This window comes from Notothenia coriiceps, unplaced genomic scaffold, assembly GCF_000735185.1.
Source record: "Notothenia coriiceps isolate Sejong01 unplaced genomic scaffold, NC01 NC01_scaffold00017074, whole genome shotgun sequence".
NCBI lineage: Eukaryota > Metazoa > Chordata > Actinopteri > Perciformes > Nototheniidae > Notothenia > Notothenia coriiceps.
The window spans coordinates 399,381-422,505 of NW_011349775.1; the positions used below are offsets into that span (position 1 = coordinate 399,381).

A 23,125-nucleotide genomic window follows, 5' to 3' on the forward strand; every position below is an offset into this window, starting at 1 on the left:
TCTTAAAACTCTGTTTGAGTTTAAAATGTATTACTAGTACGTTATATATCTACCCTTTTACATTTCAGGTGAATTGTTCTACCTTTGTTTCACATGTTTGTATGAAAGGGGCCAAAAAAGTCATTTCAGTTAGGTTTACAAATATCTGGAAGTATATACCTAAAGACAAGATGAAAAATACAACATATGTTGCCTGACTATGAAATTAAACTTAATCCATGAGATTAATAAATTAAGTAGGAACATTTTTACTTTGAAATCATCCAGTTTCCGACCTTGCGATATGACTGGTAAACTTTATCCAAACTACGCAGAGGTGCGGCGGCCGGACGTCACATCCCTTAAAAAGGTTGTTCTGGTTACTCTGTAGCAACCAGCACCCACTATGAAGTTTGGGGCCCAGAGGCTTTGAGGGATTGGCAGTAAAATTAGGATGTTTGATTTCTCTTAAACTCCATAAAAGGAAGGCGCCCTGTTTTTCTGATCCCCTTGGTGACCTAGAGTAGTTGCCTGTTTAAGTAATCCATCCTTAATTAATGTTATTTCTTTTACATTTACTGGAATTCAAACACTTTAAATTAAATTCCGCACAAATTTAAAGGGCCAAGTCACCCACATCCCAAACATATTTTCACCCACAAGAAATGAAACATTTTTATTGTCAAGGCAGCACCAATATGGATATTTTATTGAAAGGTAGATACAAACTAAAGGGAAATAATGCATTTATCATACAAAGAGATCTCAGTGCTGCAAAGCTCAAATAAAAAAAGCTGCACAGTTTATGACCACAATAAAGAAGTGAGAATCTACCATCATGTCGGCTCACACCTGGGAGTTAAATACATCTCTCAGTAAATGTGGTCATGATGTGAGTGTCTTTCTGCCCAACACTTACTCATACAGATCAGATGATTAGGGGGAATTTCGTAAGAGATTTAATTTTGTACACTTATGGCTAACACACCTTGACAAATGGAAATTCTGCATGTAGTAACGGTCCATGAGGAAACAACAAGGTAGAGGTGGTGGGGAAGGGTCAACATTTCAAGGACACGGAACAGTGCCATGCAGAGGCTTAATCTCCTCTCAGTAACAGCAGGAACAGAAAGGTCATTTAGCTTTTGAAAGATTGACCTCTGATAAATCCAAACTCCAGAGAGACTAGATTTACCAAAGGCTATAGGACCCCTTGGAATGTAATCTTAATCAGGTCACTGGTGTGTTTACGCTTTCTCCATTTTACTTTAATCAATATACAGAAGACCCCCTTTGTTTTAGAGTAAATAAAGAGATTATTATGATTATCTTGATCATTGACATTAGCCTTGATTTATTGGTGAGTGTATTGACCCTTTCTTCACTTTAAATTACCCTAATCATTGTTAACTAATACATTATATGTAAAAAAAAAAAAAAAAGGTGCAAATACCACAGTACCAAGTATACTGCTAAAAAAACGAAATACTGTAGCCTTACTTCAGTGAATCAAAAGGCTTGTCATCATTGCTAATTCAACATGTCAGTAGTAGCAGACAAATAAAGCTGAGAGCTAATACATTACCAACACATATAAGTATTTAAGATGTGCAGTAGATATGACTTCAGTGCAACGGAAATTGCAACATATTGATTTTTAAAGTCAAGCGAAAACAATTTGATAAAGTGCGACAGGGTTCAGCTCTGAATACAATCGTAATGAAGCCCCCTGCAAATGCATACTGATAAACATATAAAAATCATTATTCAAACTCATTAAACACATTAAGCACAGTTAATTATATCCGTATATTATATCTCTAGACTCTTTATAACAGTTCAATCTCTTGTCCCTTTATTCTGTATATTTTATTATTCCACTTCCTCTCAGAGCTTCTTCTTTTTAGCACCTGTGTGGGGTCAAGTTACAGTGTAAGGACTCGTAACCATGCATAGTTCAGGTGGTTTTAATCCTCCTTGTTACGTTGGATTGTAATTCCATTGGTTTACATAATTTACTAGTTTCAAATGTCCTCCTTTTCAAGGTTTCATGGACTTTTTCTTTCTCTCATTTATTGTGTCCTTATCTTCACAGGGAGCATGGGCTTGGGTGCGAGCAGCTGTTGGGACATTGACCCCACCAACATAATGTCTGTATTGTTAGTTAGTCATTTATACAAACATTCCCCAAACCAGGCTTATTAACTCTCCAAATAGGACCACGATATTGATTTTCCTCCTCTGCAGCAGTGGAGTTGTCTCCCCTCAGTCAGTGAAATGTGGAGACAGGGTCAGCAGTCCTCCATCGAAAAGCAAGGATAAAAAAAAAAGTCTGGTTTCTTTTTTATCTCCTGTGCCCACTGTTGGACTCTGTAATGATGTGGAGGAAGTCATTAAGAGCCAGCGATGTCACCTCACTTCCAGGTGGCGGCGACAGGGCGAACGCCTGCACTCCCCTTGCTGCCCTTTGACCCCAGGGACTGACCCGAGCGGCTCCGCAGGTCCCGCTCAGCGTTCTCACTCTGGGCCTGCTCTTCATCGTACCTTGTGGGAGGCAAAGAATAATGAAGTGAGGAAAAACATGTGAGAAAACTCCCGTTTGCCTGGACTTTTTATGTAAACAAGGTACTTTACTCAAACAAACCCCCCTTTGGTAGGTGCTAAACGCACATTACCCGCTCTATTTTGTTTAAAATGACAGGGACAGCACTATCAAGCGCCCCTTCGATAGCTCAGTTGGTAGAGCGGAGGACTGTAGTGGAAATACCAGGCATCCTTAGGTCGCTGGTTCAAATCCGGCTCGAAGGAGTGACTTTTAAACACAAAAGGATATTGACAATAACCAGGGAGGTAAGCGAGTGGCTCAGACTCTGGAGTCAAAGCAGGTTTGTACAAACGCTGAATTATTGTGAAGAAAAACTAATGTTCTAAGCTTTATTTCAGATAGTTCACTAAGGTAACAACCGTTTGAAAAGAGACAAGCATTAAGAAATGTTTTATAAAGAGGGCAGGTGGTCTTTTTTAAATTAGGTACTGTACTATATCAGAACTATGGCCCAATCCCAAACCACGCCCTACACCCTACCCCTACACACTACCCCTCCATGACGGAGTGAACTCCGCGGAGTGACACTCGCAGCTCAACAAGGCTCCCTCCTGTCAGATGGAGGGTGTAAATACAGCGGCAAGCTTTGGGACGAACTTCCCTCTCTCCGGCAGAAACAGGAAATGCCGTAACTGTATGTAACAACGGTTTCAAATCAGCATCTCTTAGACAAAACATTAAAATTGATAACTAAAATAAAACTCCAAACATCTTCAATTGTGTTTTTGTAAAGCTCTTTTAGTTTTAAACCTGATGTTTATAAGCTTCTTAGTTTTTGCAACAGTCTGTAAATATACACAACTTTATAATAAAATGCACACATTTACCTTTTTCTAGACTAAACACAGGTATGATCCTAAGTTAAAACATATGAGGCTATCATGAGGTTCTTAACATCGCAATTTATCAGCGGATGTTTGCTGGAACAGTATGTAAACAGCTTTCCGTTTCTGACGGACACACACAGCGTTGAGTCCGGTCAGGTAGGGGGCAGCAGGTGAAGTCAGCACCGATGCAGACTCGCTGTTTGAAGGCTTGATAGCCCACTCCCCCTCAACACTCGTTGGTTAGGAACAGCACTTAATGTGGCGGACCCTCCGCACGAACGCGCAAACAGAGGGGTAGTTTGTAGGGCGTGGTTTGGGATTGGGCCTATATGTGCCCAAAACATACATCTCTGAACACCAAAAGCTAACAATGTGAGGACAGAGAGTACCATGTTATCAAAAGGTTTTCCTGCGAGCCAGATTTGAACCAGCGACCTAAGGATTACTGAGGTAACCACTCTACCAACTGAGCTATCGAAGGGAGACATTATGAGACAATGAAACAGTACCAGAAACATTTTCTGTTGACTCTCACCATGGGAGGAATAACATGAAAACAGAATAAGACCTTATGTATAAACCTGAAACCTGAGAGTGACATTTAGTTGTTTTACGTAGACTAACTATGTAAACAAGTCACTGAAACAAACTTCCCTCACTATTGTGTTCAGAATAGGGCCCCTACTATTACTGAGTGTATTGTATAAGTATGACCCACGGACAACAAGCACATTACATCACAGCATCACCCCTAGTTCAGTTGGTAGGGCTGAGGGCTGAAGTAGTCTGTAGGATTTTTGTTCATGTATTTGATGCCAGTTTGAACGGCAGTTAATGCTGTAGCAGGTACGAACAAGCTCAGGATAAAGGCTACGGCAGAGATTCTGCTGTAGCCTTTATCCTGAAGAGTCCTGAAGAGTCAACCATTTTCTTGTTTACCCTCTTTATTTAAACATAAGTTGATGGCTGTTGTGTACAAGTCATATCAGTTAGAATGGCAATGTTGTTTAGTTGCAGGCTATGGATTAATATACTTAAAGAACTCCTTCGAGCCGGATTTGAACCAGCGACCTAAGGATGCCTGGCATTTTCACTACAGTCCTCCGCTCTACCAACTGAGCTATCGAAGGGAGTTGAAGAGCCTCACATAATTTTTACGCTAATGTTTGGTCTTCCCTGATCATATCTACTGTATGTCAAACAGTACAATTACAGAGAAAAACAACTGCTTGTTGAACGCTGATGTGCATCATGTTCGAGTGCTGAGTTAAAATGTTTAAATGTTACTGCTTCCAGTCAGATTTGAACCAGGGACCAGAGAATATACTGAGTACTTCTATTCTGCCAGTAGAGTCCTTCATCACAAAATACAACTTCTACCATTCAGTATAGCACAAACTGTGTGAATTATGTCCACGTTCTCTTCACTGAGAGATGGATCGATTAAGTGACTGATCCTATACCATGGCTTTGGATGCTTTTATTTTTAATAACCCCAGTTAAAAGCCACTCCTTCGAGCCGGATTTGAACCAGCGACCTAAGGATACCTGGGTTTTACCTCTACAGTCCTCCGCTCTACCAACTGAGCTATCGAAGGGCACAACAAGACCAAATATTCCCATATGATTGACGCTTCTATTGCCTCATTCGCCTTGTAGCCTGAACACTTTATTGAAAAAAGCTACTTTTAAAAAAAGGCTTGAAGTCAGAGACTGGCCGTCTTACCGTCCTTGGCTGTTAGATGTTTGTATGAATGTCAAAGGTACACTTAAATGTCCCTCACAGGACTTGATAGTTGCTCTACCAACTGTTAAAAAAAACATGAGCAAATAGAAGCCTCACTCGCCTTGTAGCCTGAACACTTTATTGAATGAAAACTCCTAAAAACGAGTCAAGTCAGAGATACACTTATATATGATGACCAGTAAACAAGCCCTTTGTAATAAGACAGCATTTTACTGTTCTGGTTGGTCCTACCTGATCATATCTACTGTTAGTTAAACAGTACCGGATTTGAACCAGCGACCTAAGGATGCCTGATTTTAAAACTACAGTCCTCCGCTCTACCAACTGAGCTATCGAAGCGTACAATTTACTTCCAAACCAGAAACCATCTTAACCTGAAGTAACTGTACAAGACAAACTCTTCAAGGATATTTTTAGCAGCTGTGTGACCCTTCTTGGAGTTGTGAATGTATAAGGTAGACTTGAATGTCACTCACAGGACTTGATAGTTGCCCAGAGCCTCGCGGGGCGGGCTGCGATTCCAGCGGCAGTCTGGGATGTCCCCGTTGGGCATGACGATGTTCAGGGTGTCGTTGATGAGGTTGTACTTCAGGATGCGGTCGTTGGCTGTGCTGGAAGTCAGCGAGGGGGAGGCATTGACCTGAGAGTGACACACACAAAGAAGTACCATTTACATATGAACAGATCCCAGAGAGAGATTCAGCTGCATCTTTGATATTCACACACTTGAATCCTTGAGTGGGTGAAAGAGTTTTGATTCTCAGCTTTTGTTATTCAGTACCTGTTAATGAGATTTGGCTGCCAGCGGGAATACTTGTACTAATAATGAACAAAGGAAACTCATTTCCCATTTTTATGTCACCCCAGATTAATTTCTAGTAACAGAAATAGTTCAGGCCTAGCCTTGAAACACAGCAAGTTATTGTGTAGCTGTCAGAATGACTCGAGAAAAGATATGGCAGCCACAAGAGGAACATAATATTTTAGAAAGTAAAAAGGACAATACAATCATGATAGAGGCATTCTGTTTTTAAGACGAGTAAGCATACAGTGTTGCATACAGCAGTGTGTTTCAGCTGGAAGAACGCATTGGATGAGTGAAAGACACACCTTCAGCGAACATTTGAATAGAGAGAAGCACACGTTCAAAAATACACACACAAAGATCAACCTCAGGGGCATTTAAAGTTGCTAAACATTTATGGGAAAGGAATGTGGAGTCATTGTGTAAGCTTGTTAAGTATCCTTGGACTCCTTGGACAGGAACAAAGCAAAGAAAAACACAATTTTATTTTTTGTGTTGTGTGCATGCATGCATGTTCCTCCTTAAATGTCTCACCTCGATAAGCCATGGCTTGAGCTTGTCATCGATAATGATGTCATACCCGTAGCACTCAAAACAGTGTTTGTCATTGTTCATCACAGGCTGGCAGAGAGAAAAGACAGACACTGGATTAGGAAGAGGAACTGACCTACATTGTGGGTGATAAAGAACATTTTAATGCAATATAGAATGATTCATGAGGGAAAGATGTTAGCCAATAGAGAAAAGAAACCAGTGAACAAAACTACTACTACAGAATAGCCTGTGTGCCGAGGCCTGAGAGGGGAAGTGAGTCAGATCACCTAGTAGAAAAGGGAAGTGTGCAATAATTGCTAAAAACAAAAAGAAGTGCCCACATGCAGGTGTATTTTTACAGCTGTGTGTTTAAAATTACTAGCTGACTGAAACCACCGAATACTAAAAGGCAGCATCCCAACAGGAACAGAGTAAAATCACAATGACTTTTGGCTCAAACATGTGTGGGGGAAGGGTTTTGTGCTGTAAGTGGCTTCAGCAGTAGAGATGTGAAAGTTTAGTGAGCATTGCTAAAATAGAACTTTGGTAAATTACACCACGATTGTACTTTTGAGGTACTTCACTTGAGCAGTTCAGTTTAATGCCATTGTATTGATCTACTTTACTCTAGTTCAAATGGAAATGCTTATTTTACGTTAATGGTCCAGTGTTAATTGAATAGGAAGTATGATAAATATATATATATATATTTCCCGAACCTGTGTCGAGAGCTGGAGTTCAATGAAATCTCAGATTTGCCTTCTTAATCGTTTGTTTGGGTCCCTCACTTCCGTTTTGCTTCTCATGCACCGATCGCTAAGCTGAACAGCCAATCAGAGTGATTTCTTTAGTCGCCTGCCTTTTACCGACAGCCTCCCGATTCAACATGTTGAATCAGCGGCGGAAGGTGTTGGCACGGCCGAAAAGACACGACGGGGCGGGACACACCAATCTGAGTAGGGCTGTCACTACCCGATCTGCACCCCTGCCCGATCTGCACTGCGCATGTGCGAGATGGTCCGCCATATTTGACAACAACATACGGCAACCATACTTGTCAACCCTCCCGATTTTCGCGGGAGACTCCCGATTTCATTGCCCTCTCCCTCTCATATTTCTCCCGCATTTCTCCCGATTTCTGAAAAAATCTGATTTACTCAGGACTGTTTCCACTCGGACTTTAATACAGCTACACCATTGTTTGGTTTCCATGGTAACACGTCTCTTTAGTAGCCCGCGCAACTCAAAGTCTGAGAGGGTGAGGCAGATAGTCACAGAAGACAGAACAAAAATCGACAACTACTCTACTCTCTGCTCACTCCTTTCCTGTAAAGTACCCAGCACACAAATGCTCCATCAAGGACGGTGCTACAGGCCGCAAGGCAGTGCACTTAGAACTACAATAAACATGTTAATGTTAATCTCAACAGCTCCGGCGATCCACTAGCACCCTGTGTGAGCTGCGAGTGTCACTCCACGGAGTTCACTCCGTCACGGAGGGGGAGTGTGTAGGGGTAGGGTGTAGGGGGTGTAGGGCGTGGTTTGGGATTGGGCCTAAATTGATCTGTCATACAGAATGTCAGAAGGCCAGAGGCCAAAATACATATTAAAGACTAATAAATTAAAAGCAGAAACAGATAACTACGCCCGCTTACTGGATCCAAGGGATATTATGTTGGTGCTGCTTTCACTTCAATTTATGTTTTCCATGTTTCTAAACAAACTACTCTTATACCACATGGTCAACTGTGGGCTATTTAGCCCCTAAAAATGCACTCCTTCGAGCCGGATTTGAACCAAACATTTTTTTGGAGGATGTCTAATTTTGGTGGATGTCTGATTTTCCAACTACAGTCCTTCGCTCTACCAACTGAGCTATCGAAGGGTGCGATTCAAAGGTCACAATTCCCAGACTATCATCTAAAAGTCGTGCATCCGAACAGCCACTATGTTTATCAACTACCAATTTGGTCAAACTTTGCACACGTTGTGTAATTTTCATATGATGTCAGTAAAAGTAATTGTCATATCTATTTGTGGTGTAATTTAGGAATCATAAATACTTCATGTCCACTTACAGCTACGGCCTTCAGCGACTGCACGACGATCCAGTGGATCTGGTCGAACAGCCGGCTGGTCACCTCCTTCCCTCTGGTGCTCTCCAGGTACAGACGCAGGTTACTGACCGTCCACTTGCCTCCGTGGACGTGGTTGTAGTCATCCTGCAATAAAGAAACAAACTTTAACTAGATATAGAATTGTTTTTTTTGTTCTGTTGCAAAAAATGTACAGATCAGCTTGAGAGAATAAATAATGCCTGAATTTCGTCAGTGTCAGTGGATCTATTCTGGGGAAGAAATATATTTTTGTAAGAATATAAATGAACCAAATAGCACACTAAATAAAATAATGTGCTTCCATTGAAAAGGGAACTTTTGTTACAGGTGTGATGTTATAACATGTTTGATTCCAAACAACAGTTAAACTCAAAGGATTCTGGTTTTAGTGTTATTTTGGTTTTTAGCATATTATGATCACTTCAATTTATGAATGACTATGAGTTGCATTATGGGAAATGCAGGGTCCATGGCTTGGGAGCTTGTATTAGGGAGCTAAAGTCAGAATATTGCTGCCCATGCTGCTTTGTGATCTCATTTTACAAAAGTGACAGGCTGAATTGTAGGATTTGAACCAAAAAAGATTTTGGTGGATGTCTGATTTTCCAACTAGAGTCCTCCGCTCTACCAAATGAGCTATCGAAGGGTGCGATTCAAAGGTCACAATTCCCAGACTATCATCTAAAAGTCGTGCATCCGAACAGCCACTATGTTTATCAACTACCAAGTGACAGACTGAATTGTAGGAATTACCCTTTAAAACACTATGTTTTTGTAACCATGCCTACAAAAATCCAGACTTACCCCGTGTTTTTGGATGGCCACGTTAGTGAGGTGAACAAACATGTTGTCCAGTTCACTGGTGCTGGGTGTGTACTTGACTGTGCAGAACCTACAGAAACCCAGCTTGTACCTGAGGACCAAACCACACAGAGAGATCACTCAGGGCGGATCATTTCTCATCATTTTCAACATCAGGAAATAGTTAAACATGCCTGTTACAATTTCCCAAAGCCAAAGGTATGTGTGATGACACTCGAATCATACAAATACTAAAATACAGTTGTCAACATAAGCATTCTCAACATGGCCCAATTTATTCCCTGTTGCAGTGTAAATAAGTGACATGATGAGCTGACAGGAAGTAGTCAGGGACCCAAGCTTTGGTCTAGCAATGCAATAACAATAGAACATACCAGCTGTTTACAGGTATATAATAATTGATTACTTCTAAACATAAAAGAAACATAACCTCATGGCTTACATGTAGCATTTCAGAGGTCGATATGTAGTCACCAGAACGTAGAGGCGCAGGTCAAACTTCTTCCCTCCGATCAGCAGAGGGTTGTCGATGTACACGGAGATGACATAGGCCTCCTTGCCACTGTTTGCAGCTACAAACCTGATGGCAAATTCTCATTAAATTCATTAATTAATTCAGGACATGTCGTGGAATAGCAGCCAACATATTTCACTAAAGAGAACGTATAGAGTGCTGCAGGGGTGACATCTGGTGGTACTCTTAAGCAGTTTACCAAAACAACAATTTTTCACTGATTGAGTTAACAACAGGACAGAACAGGTGCTCTTTGGGATCATTTTTACTAAAAGAGTAAGTGTAATAAATGAGAATACTTGGCACCAAGCACATCTATGTAAAGAGTCTCACAGGAAGTGTGACAAAGATATCTTGGGTAACTCACGTGGAGGTGCGGCTGTCTCTGGACCATTTTTTTATCTGGGACAGTTTGTTGATGAGGAAGATGCCTTTGCCCTGAGCCTTCCCGCAGGGTTTCATGATCCACGTGCTGGACGGGTTCTTTCGATACTCCTCCACAAAGAGATTATAATCGGCCGGGAGCATGAACGTCACAGGGACAAAATCTGCACAAGAAATAGAGGAAATAGTTAAGAATATTATCTTAAAAGTGTGTATTTCTACCCTGATCCCTCCAATCAACGTTAAATGGACACCTAAATAAGTGTATTTCCCGTTCTCGTCCTTCTCTGCCAGCGGACTGCTTTCCTTCTCCAGATCCTTGCGGTACCGTTTGATGTTCTTGATCATCAGGTCCTTCCTGGTCAGCTCATAGTGGTTGGGGAAGTGGTTAACCATCTGCTCATCGGTCAGGCGGTAGCCGGTGTCCACGCTGAACACATTTCTGATGGTCTGGATGCTCATCCTACATGTGGGAACAAATAAACCTGAGTTATGGTTATCTTATCAGGGGCCTTGTAATAAGCTTGGTGATGTAATTATAACTCATTATTGACATAAATAGGATCAACATGCAGTCTATTTGAAGCAAGTGAGAGTGACCGAGTACAGAGTAGATTATGCATGTACTCATGTTACACGATTGTCAATTTCAGAATAATATACGTTATATTACAAAGATTTTACATCACTTTGATGTTGCAGTGGGCAACGGATGTACTGCTTTGTAGCCTGTGAAGTCTACCAAGGGATTTGTACAATTGTATCTATATAAAGCACATGACAAAGTATTTATTGATTTAATATATTTTGCATTATTTATCTGAATCGGAATATTCAAAGTGAAGCAAGAGTATAGTATTTGAAGCACCTTTTACGGACCTCAAAATGGTACTCAACGCATTACGTACATTTACTAAGTTGCTCTCCACCACTGGTCACTAGTTACTTTCCAGATTTATTTTGTGCATATAAAACATGTGAAAAACTTTGAATACTAAACTGAATATACATTAAGACTTAAAGACAACAGGATGGAAGGGACAGGAAGACAATTAAACAGACATTATACATAAATACAATAAACAATGATATAAAAATGATACCCCACCACTTCTTATTAATTACTTGTTTATTTATCTTACAAGTACAGGAATACATTCTATTTTACCCCTATCTTATTCCCAGGGGTGATTTGAATCCAGTACCTTTCCCTCTATTTAACATAGTTATATTGGTACTTTTACTGAGAAATCTTAAGTACTTTTTCACTACTGCATATATGTTGCTCGGAGAGTGTATAATCCAATGTCTAAAGAGTCAGGTGTAATGTGTATAAGGTGTCAACTTACCAATAGAAATTCCAGTCATCGTTTTCGGTGACATGAATCCAATCCCTCTTCTCGAAGTTGTTGATGAGCACTGATTTCTCAATATCCGTCACCCACTTCACCTTACCGGCCATGGTGCCTCCCTCTGGGGTGGAGCACAACACAGGAAAACAGATAGGATAATACAATGCACCAGAGGTGGAAAAAGGACTCAGATCTTTTACTTAAAGGTCCCATGTCATGGCCATTTCTACTGATCATTATTCCATTGTTGAGGTCTACTAGAATAGATTTATATTGTGCAATTCTCAAAACTCACATTGGTTTCTCATACAGCATCTCTGTATAGTATGTGTATTCACTCTCTGTCCTAAACGGCATGTTGGAGCTCCTGCCCCCCACCCCTCCCTATGAGCCCACTGTGCTCCGATTGGTCTATGTTCTGATGAGTCCATCACTGTAAAAGCGGAACATCAGTGATTGTGTGTTACAACGGCATTTGTTAGCAACCAGAAAATGACACCAGTAATGAAAAACCGATGAGAATGCTGCGTGGGGTCTGGGTGCCGTGTTGGAGGGACGTTGGGCGGCTCGCTGCTGCGAGGAGCGGACAGTGTGAGCTGGGTTCATTTCCTGCTTGCTGCGTGGGGCCTGCGAGACAGCGAGACACTGCAAATGGACTGGCTGCAGTCCCCTCAGACCCCTCCATCTGCGAGCGCGCCACAGTTTCGCCGCTGCGAGGCTCCACTAGCACCCCCCCCCCAGCGCGTCACAGTTTCGCCGCTGAGAGAGTGTGTGTGTGTGAGGAGCTCCACGGATTAATTCGGCCCACAATGCATCNATCATTTCAACAAGACATACAGACAGACATACAGTTTTATACTTTTAATTGTTAGTGTCAAATATATGGTTCAATGTACACATTGGTCACATGTTTAACTGAGATAGATAGATAGATCAATAGATAGATAGATATATAAACAGATAGATGGATGGATAGAGATAGATAGATGTATGGATAGATAGATAGATAGATAGATAGATGGATGGATAGATAGATAGATAGATAGATAGATGGATAGATAGATAGATAGATAGATAGATAGATAGAAGGATAGATAGATGGATGGATAGATAGATAGATGGATGGATAGATGGATAAATAGATAGATAGATAGATGGATAGATAGATGGATAGATAGATAGATAGATAGATGGATAGATAGATGGATAGATAGATAGATAGATGGATAGATAGATGGATAGATAGATAGATGGATAGATAGATGGATAGATATGGATAGATAGGATAGATATATGGATGGATAGATAGATGGATAGATAGATGGATAGATAGATGGATAGATAGATGGATAGATAGATAGATAGATAGATGGATAGATAGATAGATAGATAGATAGATGGATAGATAGATAGATAGATAGATGGATAGATAGATAGATGGATAGATAGATAGATAGATAGATAGATGGATAGATAGATAGATAGATAGATGGTAGATAGATAGATGGATAGATATACAGTATAGATGGATAGATAGATAGATAGATAGATGGATGGATAGATATACAGTATAGATGGATAAATAGATAGATAGATAGATGGATAGATATACAGTATAGATAGATAGATGGATGGATAGATAGATAGATGGATAGATATACAGTATAGATAGATAGATGGATGGATAGATAGATAAGTACTTTATTGATCCCTATTTGGGAAATGTTTGCCTTGTTGAGTTACATTGCACGACCTCAGCATGACCTCAGTGAATCATTTTTGTTTCTCTGAACATTTGCTATAAACTTTTATGGATTGTTATACAGTAATAGTATCTTGAAAAAATGAACATGTCATAAGATTTAAAACAACCCAAGATGTCTCGGTGTTTCTAGCCACAAGCATGCCATATTATTTTGAAGTAGTTGTCATATTGCCACTTGATAAGGCAGCGTGCAGACCTGAAGTATCAGGATGCTTTTGAAATGCCTTGCTGTTTTTCATACATTCACTTTAATATCTGTGATACCAATGACAGGAGGGAAATTGGACAGTGGTGTGTGAGCTCCTGCCTCTTGTTCTGCATGTTCTGTAGACTATTCCTCAGAGCTATTGAAATGCTCTTTCATGACAGTCTATGTCTATGTTACTCCTCTCACACCAGATTGAATGGCTGTACCACGGCATTCCAGCCGACGTTTCCATTTGAAATGTACACAGACCTATAACTCAGTGAGCTTTTCTTCCCCCCCCCCCTTCCTCTTATGTCCTTCCTTTTGTCGACAACTATCTGTATGCCATGTAGATTTTTATAAAGAACAGATTTTGTTGCGTTGGTATAGCACAGAATAAAATCTAATTGGCTTATTAAAATAGACACTGGTTATAAGTAAGCTGTTTGCCAAAGGTATAAAACCTCATTTACATTTAGATGAGGCTTAATTCACTTTGTTGTCAGCCCTATGCTGATCAAGTCAGTGATGGCTCACAGATTTACATACAGTAGGTGTCTCAGCCAACAGGTCCTCTGAGTTATTCTAAATCTTTAAAAAGATAGCGTACAGGCAGATCCCAGCTCTGTTGTGTTTGTTACTGTAGAGCAGTGACCATCAACTGGCGGCCCGTGGGCCACATCCGGACCACCAGACATTCTCATCCGGCCCGCACGACGGGGGTGACTGTGGCGTTGGCGGATTGGTTAGTGCGTTCGCCCCCCTCCAATTTTTTTTTAATACAAGGTCTCGTGAGTAATGTGCAGTACCGGAGTCCAACAGAGAGGCAGCAGCTGCGGGACAGTGCACTGCGTACTGCGTAGCCTTCCCTGCCTTGAAGAAGAAGTGATCCTTCGTTAGCTTGAAGAGTCTGCTTTATGCGCTCCACAGTACCTGAGCGTGCTCCACTAGCATCAACAACTTCTAACTTCTGGGCTCTATATATCAATCGCTGGCCCGCGAAAGTGTCTATTGGATAAATGTTGGCCCTTGGACAAATGCAGTTGGTGATCCCTGCTGTAGAACTTCAACATTATGACTCATTTTAAGTCATTGCAAACCTTACTTATTGCTTGAGTTGACTGTGTAAAGAGCAATATGCAAATGTTCATTAAACCACGTATGCAAATAGAGTTTTACTTGTTGAGATCATCTTTTTATGCTACTTAGGACAATGCAAATCGTGGCAGAGAAAAGAAGATGTCGTTAATCTGCAAACATTATGTCTCGGCCCATTGTTGTGTATTGTGTCAAGAGGCAGAGATTCACGAGAGCGATAAGAGAAGCCTAATTGTTTTTCCGAGTGAAATCCAAATGACATTCTTATCTTGTCTTGTCACATTTGTTTCGTCACACATTCCCAACTGTTGACATTTTCTGCTAAGTCCCAAATTCTTCCGTGGGTGGATCCTCACAATGTTCCCTGACTAAAATACAATCCGTCCCTACAAAAGATGACACTGTCTGGAAGTGCGGACATATTGTTTGTACTGCACCTCTGGACCGTGAACCATGTGTAATTAAGCACTCATTGATTATCAGACTGTTCTCTGCTGACAATGACTTGTATGGTTAAATAAGTGTTTAATGGGATCCATTGATAAGCACAACTCATAGACTCATCTGGCCTTACAATCAATTCACTCAATACAATCCAATTTATATGGCAGAGCAAAGAACAGATGTGCACTTACCGGTATTTCTGCAAATAGAACCAAACTCAAGGCCGTTCGAGACCAAGGCTGCGGTCGAATCCTCAAAGACATTAGGTCCTATGTCTTCTCCTCAACACTTTTGCTGAACCTCAGTGAAAAACATCATGGTGTTAATCGGGACTTGATACTGCATTTCCACAGTGTGGCGTAATTATGATAAAACTCAAATGTTCAGTACATGGACTTCAATAAGAGCGCCGACATCCTTCGCCCCTTTCCTTCTCATCATGTCGTTTCATGGAGGCTTAATAAACGAGGACAAAAGTGTAAAAAAGATTGCTTGGCTACCAAGGTTTGAATTAAATATCAATTAGTGTGGTTGTTTCCGACTATTGGAATAAATAATACTTTATCCGATATAGGCAATTACTCCATAGAAATATTTCACTGTGGATATTAAAATGTAACCATGTTGAATTAAACAATAGCTTAAGAAACTCCTCACGCTCCACACTGTGAAATGTTGATTTGATTTGATTTACTAATTTTAAAGTCATTAGCTTAACGTTCATAGTTTGCCTTTCTGGTTTAACATATTGTTGAAAGTTAAAACATATTTTAAAAGCGCTTATTTGGTGAGTTGAAAAATAATAGGAATCGTAACGTACATGACCATCGGTTGTTTACGTGAGCGGCCAAATGGTGCATCATCATACATTTGGCGGTTGCAAAGAATCGTGGGACAGCATTATCTCATAAAGAATGGTCCAATGTGTCCTAAGCTAAAGGAGATAACAAAGGAAGTACTGAAGCTTCTCTCCTTTCATTAGAGAACTCAAACAACACTTAAGGCCCTGATGCACCAAACTGACACCAGAGAACTCGTCCCGACGGACCCGACTGTTGTGTCGCCTCGAGTCTCCTGCTTCTTGGCCAACAGTCGCACTGGAACACACCGCAAAGACTTCATCCGACGGCCAAGTAGCACGTACGAACTGCGCATGCGTGAGTGGCAATAACTCTCCTTACCAGCAGGTGGCGGTAGTGTGTATTCGTCATTCAGAAGAGGCAACAACCGGAAGACAGGCTGGGTGATACACCGAGAGAAGAAGAACAGACTGCGTGATTTAAACAAACAACAAATAGCGTGTGCGTTGGTCTTCGGTTTCTTCATTCCAGATCGCTATGATGGAAAATAAACTCTTGCGTCCAGCTGAGATGAAAATGAAAAGCAATAGCCGTCTGTGTGTGCCTTGTTAATCGTTTGTTTGGGTCCCTCACTTCCGTTTCGCTTCTCATGCACTGATTCGCTAGCTGAACAGCCAATCAGAGTTATTTATTTGACCGACATTCTTTGGCCGATTGCCTACCGATTCGACATGGCCGAAAAGACACGACGGTGCGGGACACACCAATCAGAGTAGGGCGACATCAACGGCCAGACATCTATCGACGGCCAAAATCGGAGCCTTTAGGTAGTTCTGGGTCATTTCACTTTACTAAGAACCTTCCTAAATTAAAGAAAAACGATTCCAGCAGAACCTGAAATTACTTTGTTTCTAACTTGCAAACTCACTGCTGGTTTGTCCAATCAAATCAGCTGTTATTTACAAATGTTCCACTATTTTAATTCAACATCCTTTTCACTCAATATCGTCTAAAGAGATTATTGTGCATTGTTGATAATGTAAAGTTTGTGTTTGTACTATAAACACACTGTAAACTATTATGTTAGACGAGTGAATTGGGCTATCATCAGTGATAAGTCAAAAGTAGGGCAATGCCTGTTTTTAAGCCTTATGACAACACTTTCTCTAAATGAAGGTTTCCACACTGACATCAAAGACCTTGTAGAATCACTCAAGCTTATCATGGATTGGCTGTGTAGATATTAAGTCACCCCTCAGTAATGATAATTGATGAAGAAATATTTGCTTTATTGTCGAGATAAAGAAAAAAGGCTGCCAAGAGATGAGTAATGAGGGGAAATGTTGGAGAAAATATTTTCACTGCTGATGAAGGTTTCGCTATTTTCCCCTTTCTCCCGCTTACATTTTCTCCTTCCTTTCTTCCAACATTGAACCGTGCATTTAATCTGTCCGGCCTTATCTTCCCCCCTGAAATGGTCATGTTGCAATCGCACAGAATGACTGATTGGACTTGTAGCTAAAGCAACATTTACAAAGGAAAGAGGGAGATTGTAAAATAGAACAAAAGGGCGATGGTTAGAAAATAAGGAAGTAGAAAAGAAAAGAATATCATGAACACTGGTGGGGGGGGGACGGTGGTCTGAAAATGGTCCGAGGAGAACGCAGTCAAGCTTGTCAGGAGATATTTATATACTCCAGAGTGCCCCATGAATCAGGATAGTTGAGTTTCCATTGATTAAAGAAGAGGATAACGTTTTTACAATCAGGCTGGATGCTCACAATGAGTGGCTTTGGAGAGCTTGCCGCAGTACGCAGCTCTCTGCCTCGAAGAAGGAACACAGGCACCACAGACACAGAGAGGAGAATACATCACTTTTTGTCATGGTCATTTTTCTTACACTCAACAAACCACAGTAACATCATGTAAGGGGAGAAATGCATTGGGCCTTCTGCAATCAGATGGCCTTTTAAAGTTCGATTTTTTTTACTTCTACAGCATTTTATTTTGTTTTGTTGTAAAGCTCACAAGCCTTAGATTGCTCTTATGGGTTTTCCAAAACAAGATCCATTTGTCTGAGTGGGAGGGAGCACTCCTGACGTCTGATGTATTGAGAGCCACTCCCAGTCTCTCTTACATGTCCTTGGCAGTGGAGAAGCTTCGCTGCTCAAATCACTTAATGGCCTCTCCAGTTTCCCTTTTAGCAGTTTTCTCTCCTCTCTCTTTCTTTTAAGTCCGGAGCAGAGTATGGAGATAAATTTGAGTTGTCTAGGGAATGTTGGCGAGACCATTGCTTTTGATTTATGCTATTTATTGGCCATTTGTATCCATAAGAGATTACTCTTTATTATCATTGTGTTTTTTTATTATCGTCCTGTCCTATCTGTGGCTTTCTTCAGGCATATTTTGTCAGTTTAATGTCCCTTTTTGTGCCGTATCATGCCATGCAAGTAGGAATGTATTATATTGGTTTGACCCTGAGGGGAGCATTCCAACAGGGGCATTGGTACGCTAGCATGCAATGTGTTTATTTTTATATTAACAATGGATACCATGGCTTCTTGTATTTGGCTCTCAAGCAATAAGAGTAAAAAAGATGGCAGCTGGTGGGGAACAAAACAGCTAAAAGATTTATTATGGTCTTAGCATAAGGTTGCCAGAGGATTTCTATGTTACTCCATATCTGCTGGATGTGTGAAGGCAGACATTTTGAGAGACCAATTTTTCTTATTCTGATGCCAAACTTTCGTGTCGTCCAAAAATCGCTAACCGATCCAATACCAGTGCTTTTTCAAATGTATAAATATATTTTTATTATCTTTCTTCCATGATTAGTTTGAACCACCCTGTATGAATGCAATATTATTGCAATTGCACCCATTGTGAGACATCAACAAATGCATGCAGAGAATGGTTGCACAAAACTTTTCTTTATTATTTAAGTCATATGTGTCAAACTCAAGGCCCGGGGGCCAAATCAGGGCCTTGGTGGATTTAATTTCGGCCCGCAGGATAATTTCTAATTACTATTAGATCTGGCCCGCCGGTATATTGCACGCACACCTTCACTCCATCCTGAGGGTCTCCTCAGCTCAGAGCCTGAGCCCAAACATTGATGACCTTGCACCCAAGATGAGATGCCAAGTATCTGAACTAGCATCACAGAGCAGCACACTGAGTTTAATGGATGTTTCCTTCTGCACTTTCTCTCTCACGACAACAGGGCATGTTTGGTTTCTCTTTGAGGGAAATAGTTTTGTTGAAGCTGTCGTTGGCCTGTGGGAAAATGTAATCATAAGAAATGACTCTGGAAAAGCTGCAGATAGAGCCATAAGAAATGAATGCAGCTGATTATTTAATGTTTAATGTTGTTTTTATAGGCAATCATTTAAGCTTTGTTAGTTCCAGGTTTAATATGTGCAATAAGTTCATTTCAATAAGTTCTGCAATAAACATTGAACCAGTCCGGCCCTCGACTAGTACCCATTAATTTTGGCCCACTGTGTATTTGAGTTTGACCCCCCTGATTTAAGTTGACTAAACTTTAGCTAGCTCGTTAACTACTTCCTATTTCCCATTTTGGATGCAGCGATTGATTTTCTGGAGCCTATAATGAAAGAAACCATCAGATACATCCCGCCTCTCTCTTAACTTTGTAGCACATGGGCAGTATTAATCGGACTGGATGTTTTTGTGGTTGCTGTGTAGCGTAAGTTAGCTTTAAAATAATACGAAGAAGTGATATCTTAACTTTGTATAAACTTGCATTCCCGCTGATCTGGCATTAAAGGCTATATTTAAAACATTTCTGATACTGGTATCTATACAGGAAAGAAACTATACAAAGGCAATAACTCACATAGTTTGTCATAGTAACTTAAAGTCCTGTCAGTTTGTGATTACAGCTTATTTTTCAGTGGTCAAATCATCGGTTTCTGCAGATTACATTTGAATATAATTATACAACAATTTCGCAACACTGTGCCATTTCTGTCTATCATAATTTGCATGTCTGAGCAGAACAAACACTTCAAAGGTGGTCAATGTGAGAATTACAAAACACACACAACAACAACAACAACTATCTTCCTTTATCTCAGGTTTGACTGAGTGTGTTGCCATGGGAGGCGAGAAGTGATATCAGTCTGATTCCATGAAATGCAGAGCCAATGAAACGGGCCGATAATCACCGAGTGAACACGTTGGCTCAGTTGCGGTGGTTGGATATGCCTCCTCTGCCAGGAAGTAGAACAAACAACCTCAGTGTTTTCTAAGTTAATTGTTGATGGTTCTGATATGAGCTAAACATAGGAGACCCAGCCAGCACCTCACCTTCTCAAAATGTCACCAAATGCTAGGAGCAGCAAGCTGTTTTGGACATTTTGAGAAATGAAAGGATTTGATTATCAACTGTATACACGGCGTGGCTGTGAGATTTGGAAAGGTTGAGGGGGAGGAATATTTAGAAACTGGATATTATGAGAAAAAGCCAGTTTATAACATGAAATTGGCATTGTTTTTAATTCATCTGTATGTGCTGCATGTGACCCAACTTTGGGGTTGTTTTTCAATTCCAACTTTAGGGTATTTTGTGTTCTAAATGTACTTTGAAAACTCACTATTCATTGGCTCAGGGCCTGCCTCTAGCATCGTGATACAAGTGTGACGTAAGTGAAAATTACTGCATCCAGATATTTGCATCGCAGACGCACGAGGCTCCAGTGATTCATCCAGTCATTTATTTCTAAGCAATTCCTGACGCCGTAAACACAGTTTCAGAGCAGACGTCTCATTTTTCATCCCAGTCAAGACGGTAGACGGTGTGAGAAAATGGCGAGGATTTATAATGCTTTACCAGTTCATGTTTTTCAAGATGCCTGTGTTTATTCTGCTGATTTATTTAGAAAAGCTCTCAGTGAGATGAACTTCATTGATGTGCCAGGGTTTGTTTGATAACACAAATGCATGTACAGAATATGCGTATACAGTGGAGGGTGACATACTGATAGGAGGGAATTTTGATAGAATACATTTGGGTCTGAATCCAGGCAGTATCTTGTAGGTCTACTGCTCAAAGTAAACACTATTGAAATTCACTTCTCGGAGGTAAATGCTGTTATCAGGAAACATTTTCTGTGGACATTTCAAACATGTTTTAATAGTGAACATGTTGGAATATGCTCGTGTTTTTAGACAGTATAAAAATAGTATTTATTCTAGTTTTTGCAGGTGTTAAGCCCTACAGTTACTTCAAGATGTACTGTGTGTTTCCTTTATAAATATGTATCATTTTGGCTCTGAATTCCAATGCAATGACAATGCTTTAATGGAAAACATTTATACATTAAGTGTTGCATTTCTCAAAAGGAGAGTTTAGACTGTGAACGACATTATTATCAAAGCATTAACATAGGCAATAACCTTACTTAAATCCTAAGTACAAACTATTAAAAAAACAGCTAACGACACAAACTCTAGTACATTTAAACATTTGGAGATAACCACAATTTCCACAGAGAATTATGTTGAAGATAAGATAATCAGAGCTGTATTCATCCTAAGGGAAATTCAGCAATGCAGCAGTTGAGAAAGAAGTGGGAAGAGTGCAAATATAAACATTTAAGATAACGTGCAGGTGCAAAAAAGTAATCAGAGGTTGTTGGACACTTGTGAGCAATGCAATAAGTAAGAATACAATTCTTACATATTATACAAATGTGGAGGGAAATATGTTAACAAACAATAGCTTAACTAGCAGACATGCAGAACATTGTGATTAAAGAGTCGTGGTTCTGGTCACCTCTTAGTTCAAATTGTCACTCGCTTTTAGCTCTGTTTTGGTCTGCACCAACTCCTGGTCAAAATATATAATACGAAACATGTCTCGATGTTCACCAGCTTGATACATTTTACACGAAAATCACCATTAAAATATTTCAGCAATCAGAGGGAGCTTCTAGTGATAACTAAGAGTTGCACAGTGTCTCTGTGAGCAACCGCTTTTACATTAAAGGTCACCTGTCATGCTATTTTTAGGCAATAGCATCGGTCTCTCTCAGATATATAAAAATATATAAAAAACATGTCTATGAAGTGTTTTGCTCAAAATACCAAACAGATCACCCATTCTAGCCATGCCTCATATCCCTCGATTTCACTTCCTGTTTCAAAAGTGCTGATTTGGGTATAAAGTGGTGGGCTGAGCTCATGCGGGAGATTTTACTGATGAAACGCCATATCATGGATTATCAAGGATTCTCTCTGAAACAGTATGGAGCTCAAAGGCTTTCTCTCTTGCCGGTTATACCACAAGGTGAGTTCCTTTTTATTTCCTGCTTCTTCACACACATGCTCTCCAGTACAGGTTAGCTCTGAGTGTTAGCGATGCTAATGTTCCACTGCCCTCTGCTCAGAGCTGGCCCAAATACCTGGAGTGGATTCCATTGCCCTCTGCTCAGAGCTGGCCCAAATACCTGGAGTGGATTCCACTGCCCTCTGCTCAGAGCTGGCCCAAATACCTGGAGTGGATTCCACCGCCCTCAACCACCAAAAACTGATAATAACACACTTCCTTCCACCTCCTCTCCGCTCCTCCCCCCCATCTCACATTCCTCCCCGCACTGTCAACCTGGACAACCTCTCACCTCTTCAGCCTGTGACCATACCACGCCCCTCCCACTCAACTAATATTGCCCTCCTTAACATCCGATCACTCAACAAGAAAGCCCTCATCCTCCATGAACTAATCTTGGAAAAATCCCTTGATTTCCTTCTGCTCACCGAAACCTGGCAACAGCCCGATGACTTCTTCTCCCTCAACCAAACATCCCCCCCTGGCTTTAAATACATCACTAAACCCCGCCCCTCCCGCCGTGGTGGCGGCCTTGCTGTAATCCACAATCAGAACATCCAGATCACAGAACTAACCCTCCCCTCAGTATCATCCTTTGAATTCATTGCCTTCAAAGCCCCTCCCTCACTGACAGTCATCCTCATCTACCGGCCTCCTAAACCTCATCCCTCCTTCCTCTCCGATTTCACTGAGTTCCTCACACTTGCCTCATCCCTGTCTCAACGTCTGTTACTACTTGGTGACCTCAACATTCACATTGACTCACCCACCTGCAAGCTGGCATCCGAATTCA

The 23,125-nt window shown here is 40.8% G+C and overlaps 1 protein-coding gene and 3 non-coding genes across 5 annotated transcripts; 1 reads left to right on the forward strand and 3 right to left on the reverse strand.

Moving 5' to 3' along the window:
• Window positions 1-668: 668 nt before the first annotated feature.
• On the reverse strand, window positions 669-11,826 carry ttll1 (tubulin tyrosine ligase-like family, member 1). Of its 2 annotated transcripts, none has more exons than XM_010776583.1 (9): window positions 11,684-11,826; window positions 10,589-10,797; window positions 10,318-10,498; window positions 9,879-10,016; window positions 9,419-9,527; window positions 8,576-8,719; window positions 6,498-6,584; window positions 5,635-5,798; window positions 669-2,523 (listed from the first exon to the last, which is right to left on the reverse strand). In XM_010776583.1, the coding sequence occupies exons 1-9, from the start codon at window positions 11,794-11,796 to the stop codon at window positions 2,394-2,396; spliced, it is 1,275 nt and encodes a 424-aa protein (XP_010774885.1). In that variant the 5' UTR covers window positions 11,797-11,826; the 3' UTR covers window positions 669-2,393. The 2 variants fall into 2 exon arrangements, with proteins under 2 accessions (XP_010774885.1, XP_010774886.1); XM_010776584.1 differs by having other exon boundaries at window positions 2,400-2,512.
• On the forward strand, window positions 2,701-2,787 carry trnay-gua (transfer RNA tyrosine (anticodon GUA)). The gene is given in 2 exon segments: window positions 2,701-2,737; window positions 2,752-2,787. It is a non-coding gene; the product is annotated as a tRNA-Tyr (tRNA).
• On the reverse strand, window positions 4,455-4,541 carry trnay-gua (transfer RNA tyrosine (anticodon GUA)). Its single transcript is given in 2 exon segments — window positions 4,455-4,490; window positions 4,505-4,541. It is a non-coding gene; the product is annotated as a tRNA-Tyr (tRNA).
• On the reverse strand, window positions 4,922-5,009 carry trnay-gua (transfer RNA tyrosine (anticodon GUA)). Its single transcript is given in 2 exon segments — window positions 4,922-4,957; window positions 4,973-5,009. It is a non-coding gene; the product is annotated as a tRNA-Tyr (tRNA).
• Window positions 11,827-23,125: the final 11,299 nt, after the last annotated feature.